Source organism: Leguminivora glycinivorella, chromosome 1 (genome assembly GCF_023078275.1).
Source record: "Leguminivora glycinivorella isolate SPB_JAAS2020 chromosome 1, LegGlyc_1.1, whole genome shotgun sequence".
NCBI lineage: Eukaryota > Metazoa > Arthropoda > Insecta > Lepidoptera > Tortricidae > Leguminivora > Leguminivora glycinivorella.
Window position 1 is genome coordinate 31,737,190 of NC_062971.1, and position 17,491 is coordinate 31,754,680.

Sequence of the window (17,491 nt, forward strand, 5' to 3'; positions counted from 1 at the left end):
GAAATAAAGGGGGGCTCGGGGGGCGAAGCCCTCCGCATAAAATAAACATCAACGTAGTATTTAAAGTAAGTTGGGATAGGGTTTTCTTGTGACCCCGAAGAGCATGAATAAGGGGGGCTCGAGGGCGAATGCGGGGGGCATAAAAGAAAGATCAACGTAGTATTTAAAATAAGTTGGGATAGGGTTTTCTTGAGACCCTTAAGAGCATATAAAGGAGGGCTCGGGGGCGAAGCCCCCCGCATAAAAGATAAAAGAAAGATCAACATAGTAGAGAATGCCTTAAAGCATGAGTCCGCCTTTTGTACTGCAAGATTTTCTTTTATCACTGCTTCCAGTAGTTCCACAGGTGGTAAATGATCTTTATTACTAGATTCACTTACTTTTATCAATTTTAAAGCACTAGTGGATAAAATGCGTTTTTACCCGCTGGTATTAAAGGACAAAACACGTGTTTCCGAGCTAGTGAGGGGAAAAATTCAATGTTGGCTGCTCGCGTGCGATCCGTTTGTTAATGTAGGTAAGAATTTAGAATAGCGTCATTTTGTGAACATCAAAGGAGTGAGCCTTCTGTACTTGTACTATTATACATATATTCTGTGACAAAACTAACATGTGTTCCAAGTACAACATTCGAAATGCCGGAAAGTTAGTAGGTATCGACCGTAAATTGGCGAAATCCAATTTACGGTAAAATTAACACATGTGATGGACCCTGCCGTCTATAATAAATTGCCGCAATATGTGGTTGAAGCGCCTAGTGTGTCGAACTTTAAGTACCTATCGCTTAAAAAAATGGCTGGTCGAGCACCCGTTCTACACTTATGACAATTTTTTTATTACCTAATTAGAATAATATTTTTGTGCATTTTTTATGTGAATGAATATTGCCTAACTTTTTGTAATTTCAATCTTCTGTCTATTTATTCTCTAAGTATTATTGTTGTATGAATATTATTTTTTTAAATCAAATCTTGACGTGTAAAATGGCGTTGAATGAATAAATGAATATGAGTATGAGTAGTATGGTTATTTTAACCATTGAAAGTTTGTACGGAACCCTCGGTGGGCGAGTCCGACTCGCACTTTATTTCGTTCGTTTCATTCTTCAGATATAACATTTACCAGGTAGTCCTTTAAACCTACAGGCGACTTATGCACAATATTTAGAGACAGTCAATTGACTATTGAACTGATTTTTAGTTCATTCATTCACATCCCTACCCTTTCCAGTCGTTCCACCGCCATAGTTGCTCATTATTTTTTCGTGCACGGCGACGAGCGCACGCGCCTCTTTAGCTCCTCAGCTATGACGGTATTACCTACCTACAAAAATGTCTAAGCGCACAGCTAAAGACAAGTTAATTCATTACCGTGAAAAAATTAAGAGGCTAGAAGAAATGTATGATTCGTCTTCATCGGAAGATGAAGGTAAGTTGTTCGTTTATTATTGGTACTAAAAAGTGATGAAAATGAGCCGACATAGGGATTGACTGCGAGTCTCTAACTATGATCAAATAACCATCGGGGTTGACTGCGAGTCTCCAACGATGTTAATAAGCAGAACAATGCGCGCAATCTTCAGTAGATGCACGTTACTCTGTGACACAAATATTTTCTCAACCTACCCTCAAGAGAAAATATTTTTTATGAAATTTAATCATCACTTTCTTGTTCTAGATGTTGTAATGGAACAAAATCTAGATAGTACCGTACCGGCTCATGACCCTGTTGCACAGGCTCCACAAGATTTACCCACGTTGTCAGCTCACCCCGAGCTCGCTCAAGAGATGCTGCTAGCCCTTGGGGAGCCCGCCGGGGACAAACCGGAATATGGCGAAAAAATCCACGTTAATTTAAGAGCGTTATAACATTTCGGCGTCGGGCGAAATTAGGTATTTTACCCGCCGCGCGAGCCCAATATGCCGACCCTTTCTAGCACGTCTTATCACTCGCTCGCACTACAATAATGGACAAAACAATCTTGATCCTTTCTATGGAATTTTGATAACAACCACAATCTACTATCTCGATATAAACTTTTGGTTTCTAATAAACATTATTTTGTACGAAAATACGAGAATATAGCGCGAAATAATATCAATTATGTTAAAATTTATTTAAAAAATTAAAGTAATAACAGGGGCGGCTCACTCCGCGATTCTATCGCCGCGCTACAAGTACATCCTGGCGGCCGCGAGTTCGCGGCCTACTCAGGGGTGGCGCGCGTTCTCACGGAATGCACGTTTGCACTTTCTATTGTTACTTTACGTCGCGAGATTTTTTAAGGTTCATATGCGATGTCCGCGTGTCGAATGGCTAATAATACTTAGTTAAATAGACATCATGAATAAAATAAATACCATAGGACATTCTTACACAGATCTACTACTAATTAAGTCCCGCGAAAAAGTTCAGTAAGGCTTGTAATGTTGGAACTTGAACAAAAATATATAAATACAGTATATATACCTAGAAAGTACCCAAGACTTGAATATAACAGTATAACATTTTATGTGAGTATTAATTCGTTTTTATCCATAGGTAACCCTATCGCCGGACGCCGCGCACGTGCGGCTCGTTTCTTTGTAAGAATTTTGTAGGTATTTAAAAAGGCGGCATTTCGTAAACATCAAAGCAGTGGGCCTTCTGTACTTGTACTATTATATATTCTGTGGTAATAATTATAAAAGTAGATCCCATCCAAAATATTTGCTTTTGTTATATGATAAGTATTAGAGTAAAGTATATATTAATATGATGATAAAATAAGACAAATACAATTCTAATTACTTCAAGGTGGTGCTCAGGGTCTGATGATGGAGCCAGATGGTGGTCACCAATACCAATGAACAATATGACTATACAACTTCGTCGTTTACATGTCATTCTAGCATTTTCACTTTCACATTTCAAGTGCATATACCACGAGTATAGGTTTTCGGGTGTGCTGATTTAAAAATTAATGACCGATTTGGAATCTGACATTGCTGACTGTCACTTTGACACAAAAGTCATCATGGGTGTCGTAAAATAGGTTTTAGGGGTGCTGATTCCAAAATTAATGACCAATGTGGAATCTGACATTGCTGACTGTCACTTTGACACAAAAGTCGTCATGGGTGTCGTCAAATAGGTTTGCGGGGGTGCTGATTCCAAAATTAATGAACAATGTGGAATCTGACATTGCTGACTGTCACTTTGACACAAAAGTCGTCATGGGTGTCGTAAAATTGGTTTTAGGGGGTGCTGATTCCAAAATTAATGACCAATGTGGAATCTGACATTGCTGACTGTCACTTTGACACAAAAGTCGTCATGGGTGTCGTCAAATAGGTTTGCGGGGGTGCTGATTCCAAAATTAATGAACAATGTGGAATCTGACATTGCTGACTGTCACTTTGACACAAAAGTCGTCATGGGTGTCGTAAAATGGGTTTTAGGGGGTGCTGATTCCAAAATTAATGAACAATGTGGAATTTGACATTGCTGACTGTCACTTTGACACAAAAGTCGTCATGGGTGTCGTAAAATTGGTTTTAGGGGGTGCTGATTCCAAAATTAATGACCAATGTGGAATCTGACATTGCTGACTGTCACTTTGACACAAAAGTCGTCATGGGTATCGTCAAATAGGTTTGCGGGGGTGCTGATTCCAAAATTAATGAACAATGTGGAATCTGACATTGCTGACTGTCACTTTGACACAAAAGTCGTCATGGGTGTCGTAAAATAGGTTTTAGGGGTGCTGATTCCAAAATTAATGAACAATGTGGAATCTGACATTGCTGACTGTCACTTTGACACAAAAGTCGTCATGGGTGTCGTAAAATTGGTTTTAGGGGGTGCTGATTCCAAAAATAATGACCAATGTGGAATCTAACATTGCAGACTGCCACTTTGACACAAAAGTCATCATGGGTGTCGTAAAATAGGTTTTAGGGGGTGCTGATTCCAAAAATAATGACTAATGTGGAATCTAACATTGCTGACTGTCACTTTGACACAAAAGTCATCATGGGTGTCGTCAAATAGGTTTCCGGAGGTGCTGATTTGAAAATTAAGGCTGCTTTCAAAAAAAACGTCAAAATAATGTAAAATTGATAGTTTTAGTCGGTGAAATACTATACTTTCCGTTATCCAATAGATTTATTTAATTCAAGTTCCAGTTAGAGCATCTTATTATCTTGATTTTTATAAGACTGGATTTTTGAAAACTATCTCACTAAATTAATTATGAATTTTTCTCTAATGCACGTTTAGAAAAACGCACGTATAGAGCTGAATCAGTCGATCTTATTTGTAAAATTTGGACCATTTTGAATATTAAAACGGGTAAATTTATAATTCGTATATCCTGTACCACAATCATTTCAGACTAGATTTTTATTTTAGGTTTTTGAAAAAGAGTAAACTAGCCTAAGGCGAATTCAATTTTTTTCAGAAATTACCTAAAATTAAGTGACAATTTCTTTGAAAATCTACATCACATCGAAGTAAGTTTTGTACTAAATTAATCTGCAACGTTTACTTAAATTGCTGTTATGCCTTAGTGATTATAAATTGCTATTATTGATTTTTGGCAATTTTTTGAAAATGAGCCTTCACCGGTACAATTATTACCACTTTTGGACATTTTCTCATATTTTGTTAGACCAAGTAGAAACAGTCCTACAATGTGATATATATTTATAAACTACTCGCAAAGCCCTTTAATTTGATACCACACACGGTATGATCGAGCGCTCGGTTGCGATTTCACTATTTTTAACACGAAAGCCCTCTTAATGACCGATTTGGAATCTTGACATTGCTGACTGTCACTTTGACACAAAAGTCGTCATGGGTGTCGTCAAAAAGGTTTCCGGGGGTGCTGATTCCAAAATTAACGACTATTTTGGAATCTCACAGTGCTAATTGTCATTTTGACACAAAAGGAATCATGGGTGTAGTCAAATAGTTTTTAGGGGGTACTGATTCCAAAATTAATGAAATGATTTAAAAAGTTATGACCGATTTGGAACCTGACATTGCACAGTACCCCTGGAAACCTATTTGACGACACCCATAACGACTTTTATGTCAAAGTGACAGTCAGCAATGTCAGATTCCAAATTGATCATTAATATTGAGATCAGTACCCATGAAAACCTATTTGAAGACACCCATGATCACTTTTGTGTCAAAGTGACAGTCAACAGTGTCAGATTCCAAATTGGTCATTAGTTTTCAAACACCTCCGGATACCTATTTGACGACACCCATGACGACTTTTGTGTCAAAGTGACAGTCAGCAATGTCAGATTCCAAATTGGTCACTAAATTTGGAATCAGCACCCCCTAAAACCTATTTTACGACACCCATGACGACTTTTGTGTCAAAGTGACAGTCAGAAATGTCAGATTGAACATTGGTCATTAATTTTGGAATCAGCACCCCTAAAACCTATTTTACGACACCCATGACGACTTTTGTGTCAGAGTGACAGTCAGCAATGTCAGATTGAACATTGGTCATTAATTTTGGAATCAGCACCCCCTAAAACCTATTTTACGACACCCATGACGACTTTTGTGTCAAAGTGACAGTCAGCAATGTCAGATTCCACATTGGTCATTAATTTTGGAATCAGCACCCCCTAAAACCTATTTTACGACACCCATGACGACTTTTGTGTCAAAGTGACAGTCAGCAATGTCAGATTCCAAATTGGTCATTAATTTTGGAATCAGCACCCCCTAAAACCTATTTTACGACACCCATGACGACTTTTGTGTCAGAGTGACAGTCAGCAATGTCAGATTGAACATTGGTCATTAATTTTGGAATCAGCACCTCCTAAAACCTATTTTACGACACCCATGACGACTTTTGTGTCAAAGTGACAGTCAGCAATGTCAGATTCCACATTGGTCATTAATTTTGGAATCAGCACCCCCTAAAACCTATTTTACGACACCCATGACGACTTTTGTGTCAAAGTGACAGTCAGCACTGTCAGATTCCAAATTGGTCATTCATTTTGTAATCAGCACCCCCTAAAACCTATTTTACGACACCCATGACGACTTTTGTGTCAAAGTGACAGTCAGCACTGTCAGATTCCAAATTGGTCATTCATTTTGTAATCAGCACACACCCATGACGACTTTTGTGTCAAAGTGACAGTCAGCAATGTCAGATTCCACATTGGTCATTAATTTTGGAATCAGCACCCCCTAAAACCTATTTTACGACACCCATGATGACTTTTGTGTCAAAGTGACAGTCGGCAATCTGAGGTACTACATATTCATATATTCATATTCATATTCATTTATTCATAAAATTAACAATTTTACATGTCAAAGTTAAAGTTAAATTATCATTATTATCATATTCGTAATCTGAAAGTAATCAAGTCAATAATTTCAGTTATTTTGAATCGACTATGATTCCGAGTTATTGGTAATAGTAATGATTGTATAGATGATTAGTGATTCCTTTACATGTAATGGTAATTTACCGTTTCACATGATTACATTACAAGTAATCTGACACCCAGTAGTGTCAGATTACAAAGTCAAATCAAGTTTAGTAATCGTGTAATCCGGAATCGATTACGATTTCCCCATCTCTGGGTTTAGTTATATGGTTCATTGGTACTGGTGACCACCATCTGGCTCCATCATCAGACCCTGAGTACCACCTCTTGTCAAAGGTCTTGTTGAGACGAACCCAACGAGCCTAAACACGAAGTCGTTTACTTACATGGTTCACTGGTACTGGTGACCACCTTCTGGCTCCATCATCAGATCCCGAGTACCATCTTGATGTGTCTTATCATCTTGACCGTATTGTAATTTTCACATTTTTATCATCACAACGTTGTAATACTTTAACATTCAAACATAACAAAGTATTACAAAAGCAAATATTTACGGATCTAGGATCAAATTCGTTGGTCGCTGTTTACACACACACATGCGAGGATAGCCCGTGTAGAAACAAGGCGTCCGACCCACACAACAATAAATATTCTCGACGTTTGCGATGAAAACTCGGAGACCAAAGCGACATACGTCTTACCTGCTCGAGCTCCGGCGCGGCACTGAACTCGCAGGCGTCCGTCGCCGGTAAAATAGCGACAGGAAGGCTAGTTTTCAAAAAATTGGCAAAAAATCATGATAAAATATTATAACGACAAATGGATAACAGCAGTTTAAGCACATTGTGCAGATTATTTATATACTAAAATAACTTCGATAACATGTAGATTTTCGGAGAAATGATCACTTGTTTCGATGTATTTTCAAGACAAAATTGAGTTCGTTTTACTTTCAATTTCTCAATTTCAAAGGATTAAATGATAAATATTGTTTAATGGGCCTTAAGTACAAGATATTTGGAACTTAAATTTACCTCATTTATGAGAGTGATCTTATCAAATTGTACATAATAAGAGCTCCGAATTCTGTGCTTCACGCGGTTTTTCCTAAACGAGCATCAGAAAAACAATCATTACTAATTGAAAAAGCTTTTTTTTTCATATGTTTTTTATTAAACCGACAGTTAATAAGATGTTCTAACTGAAACAAGTACTTTCACTGTCTTTTAGTATGAGTAAAGTGTACAATTTTGTCGATAAATATTGTGCATTTTACAATATATCGCCTTTTTTTGTCATAGCGCTCTTAACAGAACTTTGGCTACCTCTACTTAAAAAAGGTATGACGAGTGAAACCAAAGAAAACATTCTAAAAATGTATCTGGTTCCCGGCAATTGTCGGTTATTACAAGCACCAAAATTAAACTTGGAGATTTCAACTTCCGTAACCGATATTGTCAAAAACCGAGACAAAAACCTGGCTGCAATGCAGCAACAACTCGGCAACGGGATTACTGCCATTAACAGTGCCATGGGTGTTTTGATTGAATGTGCCGATTCCAACGGAATTAGAGCTATGAAACACCTCAGCAGCAGCTGCCGCATCCTGTGTGACCTTCATGCATCATATACTCAGAGTCGCAAAAAAGTCGTCACTGATAGTCTCGACGAGTCTTTCGTGCAAGTTCTTCAAGACGAAGAACGTGACGACACACTGTTTGGTAATAAATTTGCTGAAAAAGTCAAGGCAGCGAAGACCGTTGGAAAGCAAGGTCTTTTAATCAAAAAGAAAGCACAGCCGACGACTAGTCGAGCGTTATCCTCGGGAAACTCGTCAGCACCCCCTCGCTACGCGTCGAACAGGGGGGCGGAGAGACGCTCACAGGTAGGCGAGCTACAGCCGTCGGGCGCTTTCAGCGGCACAACTGAACACGATACGTGTCCACCAGACACCGTAACGCTAGTACACGCTGGCCAAATAAGTCATTTTTATAACTGTTGGCTAAAAATAACTTCGAATGTCATGGTTTTGGATTGGATCAGATATGGCTACTCAATCCCATTTAACACGGAGGTAACACAAACACATGTTCCGTTAAACACGCTTGAACAAAGTGAAGTGGCAGATATGAAAATAGCTATACAAAAGCTGTTAGATTTAGGAGCCATATCTGAGTGCCATAAAGTCAAAAACCAATATATATCTAAGGTTTTTCTTGCTCCAAAACCTAACGGAGGAAAGCGTTTTATCTTAAATTTAAAAGGCCTCAATAAATTTATTGCTCCCTGTCATTTTAAGATGGAGGATTATCGCACGGCCTCAAAACTCATTCCTCAAAATGGTTTTTTAGCCACAATAGACTTGACAGAAGCATATCTGCTCATACCTATAGGCATGAATGACAGGAAATACTTGAGATTTCAATTCAATAATCATATATATGAATTTAACTCAATGCCATATGGGCTATCCGTAGCCCCTAGAGTATTCACAAAGATAATGAAACAAGTGATATCCAATTTGAGATCTCGAGGATTCAAATCTGTCATTTATTTAGACGATATTCTGTGCATAGGAGATACCTATCAAGAGTGCCTTGATAATGTTAAGGAAACTTTAAAATTATTGCAATGTCTAGGATTTGTCATCAATTATGACAAGAGTTCTTTACATCCAGATCAGACTTGTAAATTTTTAGGCTTTGAATTCAATACCCAAAATTTGACCATTGCCTTACCCGAAAATAAACGCAACAAAATTGCACAATTACTTGGCAAATTCCTAAAACTCCCTAAATGTACCATTCGAGAGTACTCACAACTCATCGGTGTGTTAGTTTCAGCCTGCCCAGCTGTGAAATACGGTTGGGTTTATACAAAAACATTAGAAAGGCAAAAATATCTCGAGTTATTAAAAAATAACGAAAATTTCGAAGCTAAAATTAAACCCTCTAGAGCCATATTGGAAGATCTTAACTGGTGGTTAAATAAAGTCAGTACATCTAATAATTGTATGAGATTCCCTAGCTTCCAACTCGAAATTTCTTTATGAGATAATAAATGTCTTAAACCAGAAATTTACAGCGACGCATCCAACTCAGGTTGGGGCGCGGTCTGTGGAAAAAACAAGGCTAACGGCACGTGGAAGTCCTCAGAAAGGGATTCTCATATAAATTATTTAGAATTGCTGGCTGTTTATCTAGGATTAAAAAGCTTTGCGAAAAATATGACTGATTGTGCAATTTTACTGCGGGTCGATAACACGACCGCTATAAGTTATATAAATCGCATGGGGGGTATCCAGTTTCCACACCTGAACGACTTGGCTCGCACTATTTGGCAATGGTGCGAAGAGCGCAATATATTAATCTTCGCATCATACATAAATACAACAGAAAACATTGCGGACCCAGAGTCAAGGAAAATAGTTAACCCTGACACTGAATGGGAACTTTCAAATAGAGCGTTCGAATCTATATTACACCGGTTTGGTAAACCTACCATAGATTTATTTGCTTCTCGTTCGAATGCAAAATGCCAAAATTTCGTTTCGTGGAAACCCGACCCAGATGCGATAGCGGTCGATGCATTCACAATCAACTGGAGTGAAAATTATTTTTACGCCTTTCCCCCTTTTTCGTTAATTTTAAAATGCCTAAGAAAGATCGTAGACGACCAAGCAAAAGGAATCTTAGTGTTTCCTTATTGGCCATCGCAACCTTGGTTCCCCTTGTTGCAGAGCCTCATCAGTTCGGAAATAATGTTTCTCAATCCGAATAAAAACTTGCTTCATTCGCATTACAGAGACTGCCACCCCCTGCACAGGGGACTCACTCTGGGGGTCGCAAAGCTCTGCACCAAGACAAATTATTGACATTACCTAATGGCCATACGTACATTACCTAATGTTTTTAAACAAATTGTAAATAATTTTAATATCATCGGGCGATCGAGAACATCGGTTCTCTCAATGCCATATTTTAAAGATAACGTCCGATACGCCCTGTTGGACCTGCTACCGATTCAGAGATTATATAAATATATATTGTGTTAAAAATAAGAGTTATGACTAGCATGGGACATTAGTTATATATGTATATACAATAGATACATAAAAAAAATAAAACCAGAATAATTGTTTATTAGAGACGACGGTCTAATAAGACCATGCCAGTGAGGAAATACCAATATATGATTTCGTGTCGGTATACCTAGTTTCATTCCACCTAAAGCAAAACTTTGTCTCTAAACATCTACCTGGTAAATGTTATATCTGAAGAATGAAACGAACGAAATATAATAGATGATCAAACGAACTTCCCAAGCGAAGTTCGATCACTATTATATGAGTCGTTTCATTCGAAGATATAATAACCCTCCCACCCTTACACAGCCCTAAATGTTAAAGTTTTGCGATTACTCTAAAGATAATGAGCAACTATGGCGGTGGAACGACTGGAAAGGGTAGGGATGTGAATGAATGAACTAAAAATCAGTTCAATAGTCAATTGACTGTCTCTAAATATTGTGCATAAGTCGCCTGTAGGTTTAAAGGACTACCTGGTAAATGTTATATCTTCGAATGAAACGACTCATATAATAGTGATCGAACTTCGCTTGGGAAGTTCGTTTGATCATCTATAATACTTCGTAGTAAGGTACACCGGGACAATTATGACTGGGGCGCAATTTAAACTAATCAAAATATTTTTAAATTTTTACACAATTAACTAAAATTTTTAAAATGAATGAATTAGATATTTAAAATGAAATTAAGACGTAGGTAAAGTATGAAACTTATATATATTATTGCAAATAATCATTTCACCAGGGGATAGCTCCTGTTGATAGTATATGAGAGAGATAAGATAAGATGGTTCACAAATGTATTTTTAATTGTATGGTAACCGTTAATTTGCATTTTTAAGTGATGTAAGGGACAGGGGCGGGATTTCGTAATTAAACAAAGTTAATTTAGTATGGAAATTCACCGTCGTCGGCTCTGTCCCGCGGCGGTCGGTACTTCTTCTTGAAGATTCTCCTCAGAAAATCTGCGAATTTATTATCTTGGACCAGCTTCTTGAACTGCCTCTGAAGCTCTTGGCAGAGAACATCTAGGTTCTCTTTTTCAGCAAAATGCTCTTCTATGCGTTGTTCGCAATCTTTTATCATTTCTTGAACGGCACGAACCTAATATGTAAGTTTGTTTTAGTTTGTTTTAGATTTAATTGTTACCTCTTAGACAAAAGCAATTGTGGAACAAAATTATTGAGCAGCGTTACAAGGTCAACTTGACTGTATCTGTTCAGCTGCGTATTTTCAACCGCCAATATCTTCAGAATGCTCACCTGCATCAGTTTAACGTATACCCTCTCAGCCAGCCTATCCTCATGTGCCTCAAATCGGTTGAGCACATTCATCTCCCTATGGAGCTGACATAATGTCAGTTCCAGTAGTTGGTTCTTTTCCTGGACTCTGATCCTTTCGCGCTGCAACTGCCTTAGTCGTGCATCGAACTTCTGGACCGCCGCCTCGGCGTCTGCGAGCAGCATGTCTTGCTCGTAGAGATGTCTGGTGGAAAATTGGATGGTGCATGGTATTTTTTTTTTCAATGAACTTGTAGCGTCATACAACATTTTATACCAACCTTTATCTTAACAAATCACAGTAGATGAATGACAACCTGAATCGAACTCTCTCGTAAAATAGAATTTTTCGTATAAACGTTTATTAAATATAAGTAAAGTTAACCTTTCAATACGCCTTTCCCTTATTTCAACTTCCATAGGAGTGGATTCCATATCTGGTCTTGTTTTCAACAACTCCCAAGATGCTGCGAGAGGGCGCGATTCTGTAAAAAATCGCAATTGAATTAATTTTCGTGTAAATTTCCAATGAAATTTATATTATTGCGGAGATTATATCATACAATTTAATAAGTTAATTCCATCTTACCGGAGAGAGGAATGAATCTGGCAACTCTTGGCTGACGGATTCGAGGTTGAGGATAAGTGAAAGAAGGCCCTTTTATTGATGCAGCTCTAGACTTGCGACTATCTCTGCCTGTGGGCAGTTTTACTTCCGGTTTTACCTACAAGTGACATGTTCAATTGAGAAAAAGATTATGAAAAAAAAAGACCGACCAGACGTATTGACCTTTTTGCTTAAAAAATCGGCCAAGAGCGTGTCGGGCCACGCTCAGTGTAGGGTTCCGTAGTTTTTCGTATTTTTCTCAAAAACTACTGAACCTATCAAGTTCAAAATAATTTCCCTAGAAAGTCTTTATAAAGTTCTACTTTTGTGATTTTTTTCATATTTTTTAAACATATGGCACAGTATAATAAAGAGTACTATCGTACAGTATGGACACTCCCGCTCCCCGCTGAAAGCGCCGCCCACCCCCTCTCGGTTACCTCACAGTTACCGCCTGTCAAAAACGCGAACAGTCAACCTGTCATATTTCACTCATACAAGCATGGTACGCGTTCACCTACACGAGCTTAGAATGTGTGCTAGGAACGCGCCTCTTTCATATATTTGATCGCCAGTGTCCGAGGTGTGCATATGGTTCAAAAGTTAGAGGGGAAGGACGCACTTTTTTTTCCTTTAGGAGCGATTATTTCCGAAAATATTAATATTTTCAAAAAACGATCTTAGTAAATCCTTATTCATTTTTAAATACCTATCCAACAATATATCACATGTTGGGGTTGGAATGAAAAAAATATCAGCCCAACTTTACATGTAGGGGAGGGGGGGGGCTACCCTAATAAAACATTTTTTTCCATTTTTTATTTTTGCACTTTGTTGGCGTGATTGATATACATATTTGTGCCAAATTTCAGCTTTCTAGTGCTAACGGTTACTGAGATTATCCGCGGACGGACGGACGGACGGACGGACAGACAGACATGGCGAAACTATAAGGGTTCCTAGTTGACTACGGAACCCTAAAAAGTAAAAGGATTACTCTCCTTATACAAATGTTTATTGATTAGGTATATACTAAGCAAGTATGTAAATTGTGGTATAGAGGTAGACAGGATTCAATCAATGAGAAGTTTTGGAGGACTATTTTTACGGAATATGTCAACTAAAATTTAGGCACTGGTCCCACCGCGAGCTAGTAAGCTATGAGCTATCGGCTATAAAAACGAACAAAAGATAAGCACTCCCGTGCAAATAAAAGAGACACGGCGATATTGATAGCTCACCGCTGGGCGAGTAACTATAAACATCGCCGTGTCTCTTTTATTTACACGGGAGTGATTATCTTTTGTTCGTTTTTATAGCCGATAGCTCATAGTTTACTAGCTCGCGGTGGGACCAGTGCCTTAGGGTGGTTCGAAAAACTGTGAGAGCAGGCTGGAGACAAAAGCTCTCTTATATTTTATGGAGAAACGAAAATGAAATAAAACCATTTTAAGAACGAAATATGTTTATATTACCATGTGCCTACCTCTAGATTCTTCTCTGGGAATTCCAGTTCCTCGTCAATTTGGGGGATGGGGGGTGGAGGGCGCACCATTTTCGCTGGTATTTCGAGACGTATTTCAGCAAGCCGCTCGCCGATATGTTTCATGACACTCACGAGATGGAGCTTGTGATTACGCAGCTCTACCACTTTTTCGTTGAATGCGTGCTTGGTGTCGTATATCTGAGGTTAAAAGTTAAGCCTTCTTAAGTTTACCGTGGGACTCAGTCAATCTGCGTAAGAATGTCCTATAATATTTATTTATTTATTTAAAGGCATTAGAAAAAACGGGTCAGCAAAAAATTAACTCAATAAATAATTAGTGCAAATCGTTCCAATTTTTAACCCCCGACGGAAAAACGAACGGGTGTTATAAGTTTGACGTGTCTGTCTGTCTCTCTGTCTGTCTGTGTATATCTGTGTTATCGTAGTTCCCGAACGGATAAACCGATTTAAATAGATTTAGTTTTTTTTTTGTTCGAAAGCTGTTAGTCGGGAGTGTTCTTAGCCATGTTTCATGAAAATAGGTCCACTATGTCGGGGGTTTTTTCTAAATTTTTATTTTGTGTTTTTTTAAAGAATTTTATAAGAGCTAATGTGACAAATTCTTAGAACTTGGCCAAACACTAGCTGAACTAGGAACAGGCAAAATTATTTTTCATTACACCAACTAGTAAAGTCTCAGACAAAGTTGTATTTTATCCACAAGAGTGCAAAGAATTTCATGCAAATTTTAACTTGATACCCAAAAGCTGGCTGTTAGGATTATCGTTTAAATGACGATTTTGAATCACAAATGTTGAAAAATGTTCTGTTATTATTTCATTTCACTATATGACTTAGCATAATGGTATCATACCTCTTTTCTAAGCAGGCACACCCGCAACTGGGTATTGTGTCCCGGGGGCGCCACATAGTCGGGATGAGTCTTCAGCACTCGATTGCCGATCGTTGACTCCGCCTCCTTCAGAGCAGCTTCTGCTCCGGGGGGTAAAGCGTTTGGGTCGGGCTTACGGGAAAGATGTGCTTGCCACTGAGACAGAAAAGCTTTGGCTAGGGGAATGTTTTACATTACTAACAGAAAATATACAGACAAAGTACAAGTGTAAGGTCCATCATTCGGGTCTTTTTATTTGATGCCATGACCAGGATTTTTTTTTAATATTTTAGTATACGCGTTGTCGTGGTTATGAAACACAAACTTAGCGTCTTTCATGAAAATTAAATCAAAAATCAGTGATAATTTTTATCGGAAACACACTCAACTTCAAACCTATTGAGTTTTTTGGTGGGGATTTCAATGCCAACCAAGAATATTTTGTAAAGGATAACATTAATTGTTCGGACATGGATAAATAAGGGCAATTAATTCATTAATTGCCCTTATTTATTAACATTCTCGGGTGTACCGCAGTTCCTGAATTTTTGGATCTTATCAGTGTCTACTCTAAGATACGGATCAGGGGCCCATTCCTAAAAACTGAAAGGTACCTACAAGTTACAAGCGGAAGTCTCTTTCCAACTTGTCATATAAGACATTGACAACCACTTGTAAATTGTAACTTGTAGCTTCGAAAAATGGGCCCCAGGGGCCCGTTTCTCGAAAGGTACAAGCCTTGTATTACAAGTGTGTTTCCATGACAACCCATACGATTTGACAGTTTGCGCACTTGTAATACAATCGAGAAACGCGCCCCAGGACGCACTTTAAAAAATCTACAGGCAATGGTGTCTATAGATGTTTTGTGGATGGCTACAACTTACTTCAAGAAATTGGGCGTGATGTCTGTTCAAACGCTGGTGGTAGTTCCGTAGCGCCTTCTTTAGAGGATGCGGGTATTTCGGGGGCAAGCCAAGAAGGAACGAGGCTATTCTAGGCCTGGCCATCGACTGCCGGCGGGTTGCCTGACGGCGGGATACTGATTCTGCTCGCCTGTGTTTGTAAATAATAAAATATTATTGAAAGAATGGGCGGGAATCTTCTGCACCATTTTTCATTGACAAGGAATAAATTCAACACATGATTCATGCACAAGCAAGTTTCATTTGGTCATGCTTATAAGCTAAGCCATATACTTACATCGGTTTCGACTCTTCTAGTTCCAAAATGTTTAGGTTCCTTGATTGCATGAAATAAGTTGGGATATAAAAATGATAACTAATACACCACACTTTCTTGGGAATTCAATCACGGCCACGTAATTCGACATTATAAGAACAAAATAATTTCGATTTACCTCCCCCTCAAAGCAGCTTCGGCCATCTGTTTATGGACTTCTTCGAGTTGCGCGTGAAATTCTGCTGACAAATTCTTCTGCCTCAGCGGTCTTATTATGACTTCAGGGTCCCTAAAATAAATGAAACGCTTTAACTGTAGAGACGAATAATAATATGTATTTACGGTAGATTTGATGGTCCTAAATGAAGGACCGAAATATAGTAAATCCGTTATTTACTATAATATCTCAAGATGCATATGGACGAGACATACCTGTGATGAAGTATCTGAATCTAATTGGTACGTATATGTAAAGTGTACGTATGTGTGTGTGTGTGTGTGTGTGTGTACGTATGTGTAAGTGGTTGGTAAAGTATATGTAATAATTATCTTTTGAGGAGCCGTAATCCTTATTTAGAATTTTTATAAGAAATACTAACCTGATGGCCTTTAAAATAAAGGGAAAGACGTCCAACTGTATGATGTTCCGTGAGTGCATCTTCTTATAAGCCAGGTCGGAAGCTTCCAGTTGGTGCGCCAGTTTCCTAATGGTCAGGGCTTTCGCTGTTTCAAGTTCATTCTCCTGCACTACTAGAGGCCTCGGGTCTAGAGTGACGTCGATTTGTTGAGAGACTGGTAGGAGCTTGTTACTGAAAGGTGTAAATATTTATAGATTGCAATTTGAGATTGGTACAGAATACAGATCGTCGATCGTGGTCTTCTTGCTTTTTATCCATTGTATCAAGAAAAGAGAGCTGGTTGGTACTAGCAATAAGGAGTAGTTAGAGCAGGCAACCTGCATTTACAACTATTAGGAGATGAGGAAAAAATGTGTGTCGCCTCGACTCCAACAGACACCTCTTGTGCCCTGCTATCAGCAACATTCTTCATACATGTAAATTGCACTTTAGGTAAGCCGTGTAGCGTGGTTAGTAATTTACTATACCTACAAAGTTGGTGATGATACTGACTAACTGATAGATGAATATACAATTATACATAGAACTTGTCAATAAAAAACTTGAAAATCAAATACAATGTTCTTCCACCATAAATACCAACGTGATCAAGAACTCTATAGTGTTGTATGGACTAAGCGAATATGGAAGAGAAGACGAATGCATGTTAATAGAAAGGATTAGTAATGTATTTAACAATATACTTGGTATAGACATCAACGGTTTCATCAATAGTGCAGAAAGAATAGGCAGACGTGGCAACCGAAGACCGATTGAAATTGAATTAATAAACAGAAAAATGAAAAACTACATCCTTAACAATACCCACTATTTTAAAAATACAGGACTTGCAGTTACAAAATTTATGGACCAAGAAGAACTTAAAAATAGACAAACATTAAGAGACACTTTAAGTGATGCTCGTTCAAAAGGTCTAAATCCTGTAGTTAGGAACAACAAAGTCTTCGTAAATGGG

General features: G+C 38.2%; 2 protein-coding genes across 2 annotated transcripts in view; one reads left to right on the top strand and one right to left on the bottom strand.

Moving 5' to 3' along the window:
- The window catches only part of LOC125229791 (cilia- and flagella-associated protein 44), a 60,401-nt gene that overhangs the window by 19,349 nt on the left and 23,561 nt on the right, over positions 1 to 17,491 (bottom strand). Inside the window, exons 21-29 of the mRNA XM_048134733.1 lie at positions 16,498 to 16,707; positions 16,077 to 16,187; positions 15,604 to 15,772; positions 14,699 to 14,872; positions 13,825 to 14,022; positions 12,321 to 12,456; positions 12,117 to 12,216; positions 11,714 to 11,936; positions 11,357 to 11,555 (exon numbers count right to left, since the gene is read on the bottom strand). Coding sequence (XP_047990690.1) covers positions 11,357 to 11,555; positions 11,714 to 11,936; positions 12,117 to 12,216; positions 12,321 to 12,456; positions 13,825 to 14,022; positions 14,699 to 14,872; positions 15,604 to 15,772; positions 16,077 to 16,187; positions 16,498 to 16,707 — 1,520 coding nt within the window. The remainder of the gene's footprint in view (positions 1 to 11,356; positions 11,556 to 11,713; positions 11,937 to 12,116; positions 12,217 to 12,320; positions 12,457 to 13,824; positions 14,023 to 14,698; positions 14,873 to 15,603; positions 15,773 to 16,076; positions 16,188 to 16,497; positions 16,708 to 17,491) is intronic.
- LOC125229783 lies at positions 8,364 to 10,272 on the top strand. Its single transcript, XM_048134727.1, has 2 exons — positions 8,364 to 9,407; positions 9,444 to 10,272. Exons 1-2 carry the CDS (start codon positions 8,389 to 8,391, stop codon positions 10,237 to 10,239), a joined length of 1,815 nt encoding a protein of 604 aa, XP_047990684.1. The 5' UTR covers positions 8,364 to 8,388; the 3' UTR covers positions 10,240 to 10,272.

What these genes read in the sequence shown, in the direction of transcription:
- LOC125229783 (XM_048134727.1), top strand. Translation starts at nt 8,389, where the DNA reads ATGGTTTTGGATTGGATCAGATATGGCTACTCAATCCCATTTAACACG. An exon ending in CCTAGCTTCCAACTCGAAAT is followed by an intron (nt 9,408 to 9,443) that starts TTCTTTATGAGA and finishes TAAACCAGAAAT; the next exon opens with TTACAGCGACGCATCCAACT.